The sequence below is a fragment of the Carassius carassius genome, chromosome 42 (genome assembly GCF_963082965.1).
Source record: "Carassius carassius chromosome 42, fCarCar2.1, whole genome shotgun sequence".
Taxonomy (NCBI): Eukaryota; Metazoa; Chordata; class Actinopteri; order Cypriniformes; family Cyprinidae; genus Carassius; species Carassius carassius.
The window spans coordinates 21607513-21624360 of NC_081796.1; the positions used below are offsets into that span (position 1 = coordinate 21607513).

The 16848-nt window shown below is 37.5% G+C and overlaps 1 protein-coding gene across 3 annotated transcripts in view; it reads right to left on the minus strand.

The window, feature by feature from the left end:
- Nucleotides 1–7446: 7446 nt before the first annotated feature.
- The window catches only part of LOC132124186 (guanine nucleotide exchange factor VAV3-like), a 131739-nt gene continuing 122337 nt past the window's right edge, over nt 7447–16848 (minus strand). For 2 of the 3 annotated variants that reach the window (XM_059535081.1, XM_059535079.1), the window contains exons 23-28: nt 16446–16562; nt 16100–16187; nt 15536–15638; nt 11439–11519; nt 10300–10451; nt 7447–8413 (exon numbers count right to left, since the gene is read on the minus strand). In XM_059535081.1, the coding sequence (XP_059391064.1) occupies nt 8369–8413; nt 10300–10451; nt 11439–11519; nt 15536–15638; nt 16100–16187; nt 16446–16562 (586 nt within the window). In that variant the 3' untranslated portion in view covers nt 7447–8368. The remainder of the gene's footprint in view (nt 8414–10299; nt 10452–11438; nt 11520–15535; nt 15639–16099; nt 16188–16445; nt 16563–16848) is intronic. The other variant, XM_059535082.1, reaches the window with a different exon arrangement.

Here is a 16848-nt window from a genome sequence, read left to right on the forward strand (position 1 = left end):
GACACTGTAATTTCATGTGCTTCTTGTCTGACTGCCAACACTCCCAACTATCCAAAGGTGACTGACTCTGAACGACAGACTTTAGTATAATCTTATGAATATTGGATTTAAAAATCAAAGTGTACCACCATCATGCCAAGAAATTTTGAGAGGACAACATGAACCCAACTGTGTTCTTGCAGCGGTGTTGTGAAGTGAAAAGAAAATTTTCAGAAAAATTCACCCACAAATGGGAATTCATTACACCCTCACATCATTTCCATGTCGTTCTTTGTCTTTTCTGCAACACAAAAGATAATTTTTGAAGAATATTCTGGCTCTGCTTTTCAATATAATAACGGTTAATGAGAACTGAAGCTGTCAAGCTACAAAAAAGTATGACCTTTTGACTAAATATAGACAATTAAAGACTCACAGGAGCTCAAACATCAAAATAAAAGTCAAAGAAAGACAACTGAAACTGAAACTACGAAATAGAATTGCAAACAGTGCTTTAGAAATGTATTATCCTGTAACTCAGTTTTAAAACTTTATAAAAAAATAAAACCTTAAAGTGAAGAAACTAAAATAAAAGTGGCCCTCATATGCAACACTCTTCATATACAAAAGCCAAGGAAAATATTGTGTCTGAATTTAAACCAGTCGACATGAGATTTTATTTTTAATCTAGTATTTAATTAAAAACACATCCAAATGTAAATCTGCGTACCTAGGCCACAATGACTTCACAGATCTCCAGAAGTGATTGGTGGATTTTTTATTGTCAATGTCTTCCAACAGTGTTATGAAAAACTCTCTCTGTGGACTTGTAGAATAGCTGATGCAATCATTCTTCTGGATGACAAATGAAAATGGAATATACCTGGAGGCATTCTGGAAGCGCGTGAGGGATTTAACACAGCCACAGCATCTGGTCCTTCAGAAACCAAATCGAAACAAGCATCTTTCCAATCTCATAATTCTCCTAAACACAGAACTTGATCGGGAGGGTTAGGACTGACAACCTCAGGGTTAAAAGCATTTATATCACTTCTTATAGATCCATAACATTTAATGGCTAATGAATAAAGGTGTCAGATCAACGTAAAACAGTTGTGTGTGCATATTTACAGGTTTAAATCATGAAATGGATCATTTTACTTTCACAGTGTGAGGCATTAAACGTGAAACGATATTAAACAAGAATTTTTTTTTTTAAACCTGACTTGAAATGCCTTTAAATGTTATTACGAGTCAATTTCAATGTTTTGAATCCAATTTTCTGGACTTTGCAGAGCAACACATGTCAGGATCCTTTTCTCACTAGCTGATACATGAAACTAGACATTGTAAAAGGCAGGGTGAGAGATGGTACATCCGTCCAGTGAGAGCTTCAGCAGATCACTGGCAAGATTCTGCTTGCTGCAGACAGCAGTTTCCTTTTAAAAACACTGCGGAGTGTTCTTATATTATGGGGTTCAAGTGCTGGATAGACGCAAGACTCAATGATGCAAATGGTGACAGTGATCTGCTGTTGATGGATATTAGCTAAACAAATGGAAAACTTTCACCAAAAAAAAAACTGTTCCTGGCAGTATAGCACCGACTTCAGTTACCCGAATGAGCCTGTGTTATTAGTCTTTACCTGTTGTTATCGAGGGATAACATACTTTGAAATGTCGCGACTGACCAATCAGAATCAAGTATTCCATAGAGCCGTGTAATAAGAGTGCAATATTAGAGTAATAACAGAACTTCTCCAACCGTGTTACCATTTATATCACTCTGCTTGCCATATTTCTCACAGCGAGTGTTATGGCAGGCATCCAAATCCACTATAATTAAATGTGTTTATGTGTCACGGAATGTAGTTTTAAGAGTTTTTTTAGATATAATTTGTTTTGGGTAAATCTAATGGGTAGTTTCATTAATCTATTATTTGTTCCAGAGCAAATAGTTTTGGCCAAGGGCAAAATCTCATCATGTAATATTTTATGTAAGTTAAATTCCATGCTGAATGCAATCAGAGCACTGCCTTTGTTCTGCACTCTTCACTGAATTGTCTAGCAACTTTTATTATGGCTGTTGTTGTTGTTTTTTATTCAACAATAAATATTATTTTATATACAATTTTATATACATAATAGTAGTATTTATTATTGGGAAATTGTGTGTATGTTCGTGGGATTTTTGTGACATTGTTCCACCATTAGATAGGGAAAAGATCCGGATTTTATCCGTCACATTTTATTCGAAAAGAGACTGTTTTACAAGTAAGTAGTAAAGACTTTTATATTGAAATAGACTGAAACGGAAATTACATTTACTTTCAATAACAGCTTGTAAGACGCAGATAAATATATATATTATATATATATGATTAATAATGGAAAATAAAATGTATTTGTATAGTGAGTAGGACTGTATTGTTCTGTTATTCTCTGTATATTTATTGGGGGGGGGCATAAAATTATATTATATATTATACATTATATTACTTAATTATACAAAATGGTACAATATACCAAAATATATTACTACAATGTGATATCACTAATTAAATTGTTAAATTAATGTCCTTCCAAACCACTGTGACTTATTTCATTCATATACATTTTTACAAAAAGTGCACGCAAAAGAATGTTGATTGAGCGCGCACCATATTAGGGGAAAAGGCAAAGAATAGACAACTGCAAACAAACCTCATTGGTTGTCACACCTATCGTCAATGCACTAGTGAATGTGAATAAAAAAAACTGCATAATAATAGTGTTTTAACCATTCTATGAAGAAAATAATTTTTTTTTTTTGTTGTTGTTTTTTCAAAGTTGTAAATAAAACTGATTATTCGACTACATTTTACAAGGAGATACTCCAAAATTTAATGTGTGATGTGTAATCTAATCTTTGTAATTATTTGTGAAATGTTATCCTACACCACATTTTTCCGGCTACAGGGGTGAAGTTGTGCAGCTAAGAGGTTGTTGTATTTGCTCACATGATGGAAGACAGCATAATGAGAAAGATCCGTGATGTTGCAATTAATGCATCAGAGAACTGTCTGCATGTGTGTGGATATGGAGTGCAGGACTTGATATTTCCACGTCAGCTACTGCCTTTTCCACTGACGGCTCCCAGATGGCCACTGCAGTAAGCACTGCCCAACATGGATCTTTACGGAGATTTTACTAACGCTCCATTATTAAAAACAACATCCTCCACAGATCATTGTATAATAATCAAAATACCCTGAAGACCAAAAGTACGGCTCACTCAATATGAGAAAAACACAAAAACAGAATGCGTTTAGTTAAATGTCAAAGATGATTTCATCTCGATGGAGATGGGTAAATAAAAGCAGTTTGTTTTGTGGATAGATGTCACTTTTTATGTGGTTTAACACGTCTTGTTTTAGTTAAAGGTTTTCACAGATGAGTCTGGTTTCTCTACATTGAGACCAGCAAATGAGTGTTTACCTCAGGAGCCAGGAGAGGGGATAAAGGGGCTTGAAACTTTTGCTGGAGTCATGACTTTTATGTAAATCAATCTTCATCTGTGCCAGCTTTCTTCTGCTGGTGGGATGGGCAGACATTGTTTTGAGGCAAGAGATTGAGTCTCAGCAGACACCTCAACCACCTCATCACCAGCGGAATGACCCCATCATCTTCTTCAGAACGTGTTTTCTTTATAAGCTCAGATGGGACTGTCTCTGTTTTAATCTCTTTTGTACACAAACACTCTCCTAGATGAATATAAAAGTTGACAGCAACTTAGTTCTCTCTCCAGATGCATGCATGAATGCCTCAGTCTGCCAACCTTGAGGAATGCCACATAATTTTCCACATAATCTGAAATACAAAGCTCCTGGTAAACTTTAAATTGTGCATTAAAGTTTTATTCTGTTGTTGCACTACCTAGAACTAGAAACTCCAATGCAGGGTTATTATCATCTACGAACAAAAAAATAAAAATAATAACATTATTAAAACAAAATTTGTGTTATTTGAAATAAAGCTAAAATAAGATAAATATATTAGATGAAAAACTTTGTAAAAATTAAAAACTTTAAAAATAAAAATTTTAAAAGCCAGTTGTGCTCGCGCCATGACGGATTCGCTATTTACATGGCGGAATGTTATTTTTCATTTTTAAAAATGTTTGTGTGCTGCTGCGTCCCTGTGTGTAATATGCAAAGTGTATGGGTATTGTGGACCCGCCTATAGTAGCATATTACTAACATAGTCTTTAAATAACAAAGAAAAAATATTGTGCCAGACTTTAGACAAGGTCTATAGCGTGGCCTATTTTCAGTTCTTTAAAATAGCAATGCACCAACAATGCACCTGAACACACCTCTTTTTTTAGACCAGCACGCCCATTAGCGCACAAATGGGCACAAATGCATTTGCTATTTAAAATAACGGAAAAAGGACGGGAAAATGAGAACTGCGTCGGGCTGAAACTAGCAAAAACATGCCTTGCGCCACATTGCGCCGGGTGTATGATACTGAATTAAGTTTGAAATAAATAAAAACTAAAATAAAAAATAAGTTAAACCTAAATAGTTATATTTAAAAATGTAATGAATGCTAATTCAAAATATTTATAAAAACTATGAACATATATAAATATTACAAGACCTAAAACTAGAAACTCCATTGCAGGATCATCGTTTTATTAAACTATTAAACAAATAAAGATGAAATAAAGCATATATAATACATACAAAAATATATAAAATAAAAATTTTATGTTGCTGTGGCAACTACATTTTTTAGGTTTAAAATAGATACAACTTAAGATCAACAAAAACTAAGACTGAAATTAGTAGTATTACAATAAAAGTGAACAATATGTCATAACATATTGATTTTAATTCTTAAGGCAAATAAATTAGTAGAAATATTTATTTTGTAAATTTATAAGAATGGGTTTAACAAACCAATGGACACATTTTATTATATTATCAAAAGCTAGCTGTTCAGTTCATTTATTCCCCTAAATCCCTTCCTATTTTGAGTTTCTTGGCACGTTTACTCTGTTTTCATTATTTGATTAGTCAGATTAACCAGCAGTAAAGTCAACCTTTGCCACTGGCATTTTACTCAAATATTTCCACACAAAACCAGACACAAAAAACTGCGAAGCAATTTGGAAAAAGAAGCAATATATATTTTATTGTAACTTTATGTACATATTTACAGTTGAAGTGTGATACAGCAGCTAGGTGGCGCTGCAGAACACTCAGATTGCACTGCTACAGGTTAGGCCACTGTGGCCTTTTTCATGGCGGCCGGACTTTTCTTTGGCTTGAGTGGACAACCTATCATTACCCATGATCCCCTCAGAGTTACTCAATGTTGCTTACATAAATATGGCTTTTTGCTCAATTAATAGCCTCAAAACTGAACTTTGTTTAGGCATGAGACATTTAGTGACTCTCAACACTGCAAATATTTGTTGACAGTTGTATGCCCATTGGATGTTCTCAGCAATACAAAACAGTTTGAAAGACATCTAGACAAAGAGCGGAGAATATGATTATGAAGGTGTGAGTGGAGAAAACATTGTGAGAGAGGAACTAGAGGCAGAAATCCGTTCCTTTCGAGGTTAGAGATCGCTGGGTGATTAGTGACCCACAACTCTGTGCTGAAACAGACTCTGCCGTATATAAATATATAATAATGTGTGGAAGCCTGTTAAATCCGTCCTGTCAGGGTTCATCTCTGGTGAGAGAGGAGTGGGAACTGATTACTGGTGAGAAAGCTTAGAAAACCAATTCTACTGAGAGTATAAGGAACGGTGCACCCAGAAGACCATAATCTGCCTTGGGCATGGATTTCGCCCCAGATTTCAGTGCCAGACCAAAAATCCTCTTTCAGTCAATGCCCCCCCCCTCTCCCAAAAAAAAACAGCAAATGCTAAAACAGACCTTTGACCTTGATAAATAAAGGGAGGGAGAGGTAGAGGCGATTTCTTGGCTGTGCCATAATCAGCTGGTAAATGTGATTTTCCTAATGAGAAGTTAATCTACTTGAATCCTCTGTGATATAACAGTGCTTCCTCTCAGAGAGGACAGAACTGATACGGCATCACAGGAAAATACTGAATCTTTAAATATCATTGGGCCTAATGCTGCCTTTAAATCAAACTTTCAGCATAGAATTGCTAAATGTTAATTAATGCATCATGGAGTAAAACATAGTATTGAGCATAAAAAGTTGAATGTTGACTGAACGATTTATTTTGTATTTTGAGCAGGGTTATTATAAGTAAAACTAAAACCATAAACCATAAAACTATTTGCTCCTTAAAATAATATTAATGAGGAGGGAAAAGGAACTATAATCTCATAAGATGAGGATGAGAATGATGAGAAAAGCACCTGGTAATGCTGCTGCCACTTAGTGGTGTTACACTGTGCTACATTGAGAGAGAGATATCACACAATGAGACGTCTGGTCAATACCTTCCTCACATTAGAAATACATTATAACAGATAAAGACCTAAATATATCAATAAATATTTGTCCTCTTTACATATATTTTTTCATTTTACGGAAATTAAGAATGAAAGAAAAAACAATACTTGCTCAAATGACAACTGAAGATTTTACAATACATTATATATATATATAGCTCTTTGGAAATTCAAAAAAGTAAAATGATAAAAAGACCCATGTTTATGTTCAGTCAAGCATAACAGCATAAGAAGAGCCAGTTATAAATGGAGATGCTTTACATTGGACTGCTTTATAGGCACATCGGAGTGTATTTCTGTTCTTGAAGCTTTTCAGTCATTTGTTAGTAATCCTGTGAATGTCTTTTCCTGTCAAAGTCTCTTCATAGATCACAAATAAATAAATATTCCTTTGTGAGTGCACTTTTATCTAACCGTTTGAGACAAATCAGTTTCCTGATTTGACCTCTCCGATTATAAAGTCTGTCACCTCAACACAGTCTAAACATGCTGAAAACTTCATTTCTTCAAAGATTATAGCCAGTTCAGATTGCACACAGATCTACATATAGTTGCAAACAGGTAAAACCTCCACCTTGTGCATTACAGCACTGGGACATCTTGTAAGAAAGAGTGCCGAAAGGGAATGAAGCAGGATAACACGGCCAATATCCCATCCAACAGCACAGAACAATGCCATATTAGATGTATTTTTATATTTTCATATTTAGATGCAGTGAAGACATCTCTTTCTGACACTTGGCCAATAATTTTGTCAGTGCACACTAGTGGTGAACTTATCGACTGATATGTCAAATAACAGCATCCTTTGGAATAACATAAATTGTATGTTCCTCTTGTGTCAGTTTCCTTTAATTTAAGTGGATTTTGAATTAAAAAAATTATAATTAAATTTTAATGATCAATATCATTACATTTTTATATGTAATATCATAATATTACATTGGTCACCCTGCAATTTAGATATCGGACACAGACCCATATCGGTCAACCACTAGTTTGCACATCATCACATTTAAGGATCTGATCCACTCAAGCAGAATTGCCTTGCTCATTGTTTTTCAGTTGGTTTCAAATCCCACTCATTAGTTGATTGAGAAGGCACTGTCTATGCTATCTAGCATGATCCTGTTTGGATGGTGTGACACAATGCTTTAGGGGCCGTGGGCCCCTGCTGAAAAAGCTGTTTACAGGCCTATCACTGCCACCCTCTTTGTTTCCTGTCAACATCTTGCTGCGTGTCTCCGACGACGCAGTACCGTGCAAATCAGATAAACAGGGCATGACAAGCCCACAATATATCTCTGGAGATAAGCAAGCGACGTACAAAACAACCGGTCCTTCCTTTTAAGTGGAAATCTGACAATAAGAGATTTTTGTAGGATAGAAACAGGGAAGAGACAGCAATCAATTACCGCAGCTTACACGGCAGGGAGCTATGATCTTAATCGGAGATGAATAGCTGGGTGGGATTGTGGGCCGTGTGTGAGAACACCTCCGGGGCAGTGCAGACATGGGGAGGGGGGCGTCATCAATAATAGTGCAGGTAAGGAGGACTCAGGCAAGGTCAGGACAAGCATGTTTCCCCATGAGCAGACAAACTGCCACACGCACACACACAACTAGCTCACGGCATCACCTCAGTCTAGGATTCCGTGCATTCCATCTCAGGCTCGGATTTACCCGCGACGCTCCATCCAGGCGCCCGGAAGGGTCTTTGAAGATGTGGTCTGGGGTTGTGTTTGATAATCTGCTCCCTGAGGGACAGTCCTTCATCTATCAAACACCATGCACGTCCTCCAGGATAGACAAACAAGACACAGAGAGAGCGAGAGCACCAGCCAATTGCTTGCCCTTTTTCTGACTCAGTCCGTATGCTTTTTTCACTGTTTCCTTTCTCTGAGCCGTTCACTCCTCGCCTTCTTCTACGTATGTGGAGGGGAACCAGCCCACCTGTGGACGAGACAGAATAGAGGGAATGAGTGATTAGAGGAGAAGGTTGCGGGGCGTATTACAGAGGATTTGCGTCACTTCATTGCCTGGATAACCTTGAGGATGTGCTTGCTGCAAGAGGAAGGGAGGAGGGTCGGCACTGGATAGTTTTAAGCACTTCCAGTGGCTTCACACTGGCCTGAGCAATGATAAAAAAGTATGACAGAGCTGTTTATCTTTGATTGGCCAAATCAGGGCGGGAGAGCGAGGGAGTTGGAGAGAAATGAACGGTGTTGTTAATTCCTGTCAAGCAACAGCTAAGCATTGTTCCTGCTACTGTCTGCTATGACGATCTCGGCTTAAAAAGTAGGTGTTTCATTATTATTAAACTTTTGAATTATTATTATTATATCATTTATTATTAGTTTTATGCTTTATAACAATAGCATAATATATAATATAATGTCAGCATAATTTGCAAAAACAATGTAGAAGCAAACATTTACATTTGCAAGACATAAAAATGACCACCGAATGGGTCCGTTCTTATTGTTGAGTCCTGCATTTAAAATGTGTAGCTGGAATTTGGACCAATGTGATTTTACTGTAGGCTGGACTGTCCGTCACTAGGCAACAAAAATAGAACCATGCATTTCACTCTGTTGACAATCACAGCTGGTTAGAAAAAAAAAACTAGGGAGAGATGTGATTTATTGGTTGACATTACAAAATATACAAATGCAGTTCTGTCCATTTCAGAAGAAGGCAGGGGAACTGAAGCACTGATCCCAAAATCTATTACTGGCATACATAAAAAAAGCCCTGAACGTTTTATTCACTAAATTACACTTACAGTCTCCCTGATGAAGCCATTATCTGGCGGCTCAAGAGGCTAAAAAAACATTTGACAGTTCGATGTGCTTTAAGTACAAATAAGCTTTTGGGCTCAGTATGAAATAATACTGCTTAATTCGATAGCCATGCCACATTTTCTGTGCGATTTCAGTTTCCTGTCATTCTTAGCAGGATGTCTGTCATCTCAGATCAGAGAAGAGAAGCATGTTATGAAAAGACAGTATAAACAGACAGTACTTTCATATTTATTTAGGTAAGTGCTCTGTGACTATGCACTGAAAGCACATTATATGTTATTAAAAAAGGGATTTTTTTTTTAAATAAATTATTTTATATGTAAGTTTACTAAATATTTAATATCTCTTGAACTTATATTGTACAGCAAATTATATAATATTTGTATAGAAATTAACTAGATGTACCAAATATTGTATTCCATAATGCAGTGTTTTCACTGCGGCAGATGAATTGGAAGTAAAAGTTGTATTTAAAAAAAAAAAAGGTACTTAACAAAATTTACTTTAAAATACAAATAAACATTTTATTTTCATTTCCTTGATTATTACTTGATACCACACAATCATTTAAACATGCCATAACATAAAATTGTCACAAATTCATTGGACACTGTTTGAAACATCTATCATTGCATAATATGCATCACAAATGTGACCCTGGAGTACAAAACCAGTCTTAAGTCGCTGGGGTATATTTTTAGCAATAGCACACACACACACAAAAAAAAAGATTGTATGGGTCAAAATTATCAATTTTTTTTAATGCCAAAAATCTTTAGGATATTAAGTAAAGATCATGTTCCATTAATATATTTTGTACATTTTCTACCATAAATATATATATATATATAAATATATAAAAACTTTTCAACTTATTTTCTCAGTATTTTGACTTTTTTGAACCCTCAGATTCCAGATTTTCAAAGAGTTGTGTTGTGACACTGGTTTTGTGGTCCAGGGTCACATGTTATTTATGCAGTATATAACATGCAGTATGCAGTAAGTCAGTATACATCCTATTACATCCATATTTACCCGTCCATTAACTTCACCCCTCCACCAGCCATTGGCTCCAGTTTTGCTGTAGATCTTCACCACATCACCCTCCTGCAGAGTCAGTTCCCGCGTGTCCCGAGAGCTGAAATCGTAGCGGGCAATCGCCACACCCAACACCTTAGGAGTGAACACTGTAGAGACGAGAAAAAAAGAGTGAACATTTAGAAGCAAACCTCACAGGAAAAAAAGGAAGATGAGAATCAGACAAAAATAACAAGACAAACAAAGAGAGGATTGATGCAGCGGAGTCAGGCTGTAAAGAGTCCCTAAGGACTCTTGTAATCATCACACTCCTTCATATGTTTGCCTGCCTTAGCACAACCACTTTAAATAAATGATTCTAGTGAATCTGGGACGGGTCCAATCACAGCTGAAGTGACTGTTTTGATTATGTCTTGAGATGTGTCAACAGCATAATCCGTTGGGTTAATTACATTTCAGACATCTTTTCCCTCAATAACACATTGTATTCCTTCTAGCAGCTCGCTGACGTTTTATTGGACTCGTTTTGCAGTTCTCTCTAAATGCGGTGGGCTGAGGGAAATATGTGGTGGCGGATTCGAATGTGCCTTTGTTTAATCGGTCTTCACAAGCTCTGAGGACTTTGTGAACGGCAGCCAGAGAAAGTAGGCCTTCTGCCAGACGTGTGTTGATGAGATCCGCCTTGGTGCCAGGATGCTTTCTCTTCAGCTGTTTTAAAGTGAGCAAGACTTGTACAGACAGAGAACTGGCTGCCAGTTAGCTGCCGTCATGCTCAAAGCAAGAAGTTTGTAAAAGAGGGAGAGAGAGATGTCACAAAGTTAGCCCGACTCCTTCCTTTTCATCACAACTCCCCTGACAAAAACCGCCGGTAATGACAGATCTAACAGCCTGAAATGAGATAATGATGAGTCATATTGTCAGTCAGTCAGTGTCGGCTGACAAAGGACATATGGTGCATGCGGCTATGTATTAGAGAAGATGATTGCGGCTGGAGGATGATCTATAAACAGACATGCACAATGATATGGGAGGCGGGGTTAAATGCAGGGGGTGGCGTGTACACACTGCAGCCTCAGATCTCCTGTGACCTTGAAAAAAAAACGACACCAATGGAGAAAGAGAACTTGTACCTGTACCTGACCAGAATGGGGCGGAAGAGGGGGGGACAAAGCTGTAGCCTGCGGGAGTAAGAAAAGACAGCCCGCAGAGCAGCGGGGCTGAGGTGGGCGGAGGCATGGGCGTGGTGGGGCGAGGCGGAGTGAAGTAGGGGTGCAGCAAGGGTAAAGAGAAGAAAAGCAAAAGAAAAAGCATTTTTAATTCAAACGCAGCATTTGCAAGCAAACAGAGCAGATTGTAAACAAATGCTAACTTCTTGCATCAACACTTGACATCATTCTAAAGCCTCGTTCAGACTCTCAGTCCAAATCTGATCATATTTAGCAAAGATTATTATTACAGATATTCCATAAACCGAAAGAACACCAGGGGACACACAAATTGGATCAAAACAGTTGCGATACACAGTGTGGATTTTGAGTTTTTTCAGATACAGACATATACACATCTGGAATAACATTGTAAACCTAAGTGATTCCCACCTGTTTTTACGTAGTAGGACAGGAATATAAGTTCTGGAATATTTCTATTCATATCCTGTTTCGCAGAGATCTATCAGTAAGGTTTGTTTTTACTAAAACTCCAGAAGCATCTGTGCTCAACTGTGGCAGTGAGGTGAGTTCCCCTTGCCATCTGATGCTCCATCTGACAGGCTCGGCCCAGAACGCCACAGACCCCCAGCGTGTCACCAACACAATATGTTTGAAGGCAGCCAAAGCAATACGACGTTCAATGTAACTAACAACACGTCAATGAACACTGAATGATCTGATGATTAGGAGTATGGAGCATCAGGCTAAACCATTGTTTTAGCACATGTAAATATAAATATATAAGAATATAAATTGGGTCAATTTTAATTTCATTATTGATTTAAAAAAAGAAGTACATTCTTAACTTCTCATTCCTGATTTACCCTCTCACTCGTCTGTTCATTCTCTGGCAAGTGGTTCAACTCAGACTGGATTCAGAAGCATCTCATGTCTTTCTTAAACATCTGTTCAAAGTTTTGAAGGGACAACCCAAGCTGAGGCTAAGCGAGCTCATGAATTAATGCAGGAGCAGATGCTGTGTGTCTCCAAAGGCCTTGTCTCCGACCACTACCCAACCTGTGATGTCCGAGCCGCTAACAGCCACTTGAGATTCCACCCACGCTCAAGCTTCCTGTCTTCAGCACATCATTATCCATAACGTAAATATTCAAGGTTATGGATTTGCCGTCAAACCCACGTGCCTCGCTTCACATTCGATAGAAATAGAAGTAGAAGCGCATCAAAGCCGACAGCATCTCCAGTGCTTCCTGGATATAAATAAATATGAGGAAGGAAGGGGCATGCATCAAGCAATTTGTTCTCCCTTCACCTGTGAATTAATGCCACGATTATTTCTGGGTCCAACAAGAACAATGGAGGTCACACTATACAGGCTGTTTCAGTTCTGCAATGCTGATTTTTTTTTTTTTGCTTGCTGTATGCTGCCTACGCAGGTTCAAGTTACCACTTAGAGTAGATGCCCCTGTTGTTCTGTATGTGGCATTCCCCGTCTACTAGCGTGGTTTAAAGGTCTCATGCAGAGGTTTATATGAAAGACTTGTGTGCCTCTTGCTGCCGTCTCAAAAACAATTGCATGTAATTTGCATTTATTGGCACATAAGCAGACGCTGAGATATAAAAAACAAAAAGAAGCTGTGCTGCATGGGAATGGACCTCGGGGGTGAGAGGAGCAAAACAGCAGCAATGCATACTGGGAGATCCATTCTTTGGTCAGAGTTGCTTTGTTAAAGCAGTGAAGTGTTTTTGTGACATCTCCCCAGCTTCTCAATCTGCCGACATTTCCCAATTGCGAAGAGACCCTCGCTGTGACATATGAAGCTACAGTAAAATCTCATCTAAGCACTGATTGCAATGCGCCATAAACTCTCAGATCAAGCTGTAAGCACAGCTCAGTAGTTCAGGGTATACTAAAAGCACACGTTTGAGGTTTTTAACTCGTTCCTCTCCCACAACTGGAAAACAACACAGTCTAAGGAGCTTTCACAATCACAAAGCCATGAATAGAATTTGGCCAGAAACATATAAGTGCAAGTATGCAAACGGGGACATGAACACTGCAAGCTTGTGAATCTAGTTTTTAACTCTAGGCAAGGCAAGGCAAGGCAAGTTTATTTATATAGCACATTTCGTACACAATGGTAATTAAAAGTGCTTTACATAAAAGAAAGTAATAAGAATAAAACAAGCAATTTTAAAACTTTTAAAATTATTAAAAAATTTACTTATTTAAAATGAATTTAAAACAGTTAGAAAATGATTTTACATAAAATAAAATTAAAAAACAGTGAAAATATAGTGCAATCAGTTCGGACATTGCACAGTGCTCATTCAATAAATGCACAGCTAAACAGATGAGTTTTAAGTCTAGATTTAAATGTGACTAGTGTTTTAGCACATCTGATCTCTTCTGGAAGCTGATTCCAACTGCGGGCGGCATAGTAACTAAAGGAGGACTCCCCTTGTTTTGTGTGAACCCTTGCTATTTCTAACTGACTCGATCCTAATGATCTGAGTGGTCTGTTAGGCTTATATTCAGTGAGCATATCTGAAATATATTTCGGTCCTAGGTCATTTAGTGACTTATATACGAGTAAAAGTACTTTAAAATCAATCCTAAATGTAACTGGAAGCCAGTGTAAGGACCTGAGGACTGGTGTGATATGCTCAGATTTTCTGGTTCTAGTCAGAATCCTGGCAGCAGCGTTCTGGATGAGCTGCAGCTGTCTAATGGTCTTTTTGGGAAGGCCAGTGAGGAGCCCATTACAATAGTCCACCCTGCTGGTGATAAAGGTATGAACAAGTTTCTCCAAGTCTTGGCTGGAAACAAAACATCTAATTCTTGCAATGTTTTTAAATGATAGTATGCTGATTTAGTTACTGCTTTGACATGACTACTGAAACTAAGGTCTGTCTCCAGAATCACACCAAGATTCCTTACTTGATTTTTTAGTTGTTTGACCCCTAGAGTCAAGGTATGCATTCACCTTGAACACGTCATCTTTGTTTCCAAATGCAATGACTTCCAACTATTAATTTCATCAATGCATTGGCAGAGGGAGTCAATGGGGCTGTAGTCATTTGGAGATAAGGCTAGGTAAATCTGGGTATCATCAGCATAGCTGTGATAGGCAATTTGGTTCTTTTTCATTATTTGACTTAGTGGGAGCATATACAGGCTAAACAAGAGCGGTGCAAGAATTGACCCTTGTGGGACTCCGCATGTCATGGACATCCACTTAGACTTATGCTCTCCTATACTCACATAATAGCCTCTCCCTTCTAAGTATGACCTGAACCATTTGAGTACCATCCCAGAAAGCCTGACCCAGTTTTCCAGTCTTTCTAGTAGTATCTAGAGTTTCTAGAGTCACAATTTAAGCGAATATCATTTATTATCTTAATGAGTGCTGTCTCTGTGCTGTGATGAGTTCGAAAACCAGATTGAAAATTGTCCAGGTATCCATTTGAGTTTAAGTATTTGTTCAGCTGATTAAAAACGACCTTTTCTATAATTTTGCCTATAAAAGGAAGATTAGATATTGGTCTAAAATGGCTCAAAATGGTGTTATCAAGATTACAGTTCATTTTAATGGCGTGTTTGTAAATGAAGATCAGCGCAGACAAAGGCTGCAGACAGCACACCTTGTTTGTTATCTTTATTTTATAAGTGCACAAAGTTTTGTTGTTATTATGTCTGTATCCAAAAAAAAGTAGACCCTTTACAGATTCGATTGATGTATTGCTCTTATCTGTACGATTAAAATTGAAAGTGTAATTTAAGTTCTTTTTAGGGTTATCAGGAGAAAATGACTCAAAACGCGTATCCGCGTTAATCGACTCCAGAGGGTTAAGACACCTGAGAACACGTGTGAAGATTTTGTCTCAAATGTGCATCAAAGTGTTCAAAGACTTTCAATGAGGAATCTGCTGCCATAGCAAATGCCCTGGTGTCCATAGCTACTGTTCATCACAACATTGTCATGTCTTTTGAACTATTGAACACAAAATCAAGAACATTATGAATCACTGTTTTGAGAGCATGGGCGTCTGTGCACAGTACGTACTGTTGGCTCCATTCTCCGGCTCTCGGTAGGCGAAAAGCAGCGTGGTATCAAGTGTCCTGAATCCTTCCCGCAGAGAGTGATGTTTGTAATACTCGATCAGCTCCTGCATTAAACACACACATACGCTCAACATGATGTCAGTTCACATAAAAGGGTAAATATCTTTAGCCGTTAAAGGGGAAAAATAAAAATTTAATATATGAACGGATTCAATATGACTCCAGCATTCGCAATCCAATAAAGTTATTTAACTGGCATTTGCAAGATCAAATCTAAAAGCACTTTTAAAAAAGAAGCTGACAAAAGACATTTGATTTTTCTACAGAATAGAGACATTAAGCAGCGTGGTTTCCTAATGCCCTTTAGAAGGAAGAAGTTACAAAAGGGATTGTATAAATGATACAAAGAGATTCCAAACGCAATAAGCTGGTATAATGCAAATATTTATCTTGATTCCACCGACCTTAAAAACATATGAGTGCAGCATTTACTTTTCACTCTATATGATAAAGATGTTTTAATAATATTCTTTGCCGAAAACAAATACAAAACATTAGCACTTACTAAAATGCTTCTGAACTTCCTGTTTTCTGCAATGTGGAAGAGTCCTTCCTTTGTTAAGATCTTGATGTGTTTCACGTCGTTGTTGTACCTGTGGGCCATGAATAAATGACGAGAGTAATTTTCTGGTGATCATTGCGATCGATGCTGCCTATCCCCTATGGGAAGCTGCCATAGTAATGCATGGGGCAAAGAGCTTTTCATGCAGGGAGAAGGGGTCGATAGCAAGGGGTGGGGATTCTCCATTAGTCCTTGAATTAAAAGTAACGAGCTCACTTTTTTTTTTTTGAGAGAAAGTGCACATGACCATCTAAAAACAAGAATCAATAAAAAAATGATAAATGCTTACTTGATGCTTATGGCATATTCATTAAACTCTCGGCTTCTGTGACGGACCAGGTATGTGCTGCTTCTCCTGTTGAGCAGCGCGGCCTCTGCCTGAAGCCTCTCCATTGGGCCTGCGAACCTGAACGAAAGGTCAGAGGTCAGACGTGAAGGTTCATATGCTAACAGGGCAATAGTGCTGATCTGTGGTTGCAACCAAAATGTCAACTGCATTTACATTTGCATTTATTGTATTACAGTAAACTGTATTATTTAATTAACTTGTGATATTCTCTAAGTTATTAGGGTGTATATAACAATAGTTAGTAAAATATTATAATTATAATTGTTAATACAAAAATAGTACAACATTTTGACACAAAATTATAAATAGAAAATATATAAAATATGGTAGATTAATAAATAAA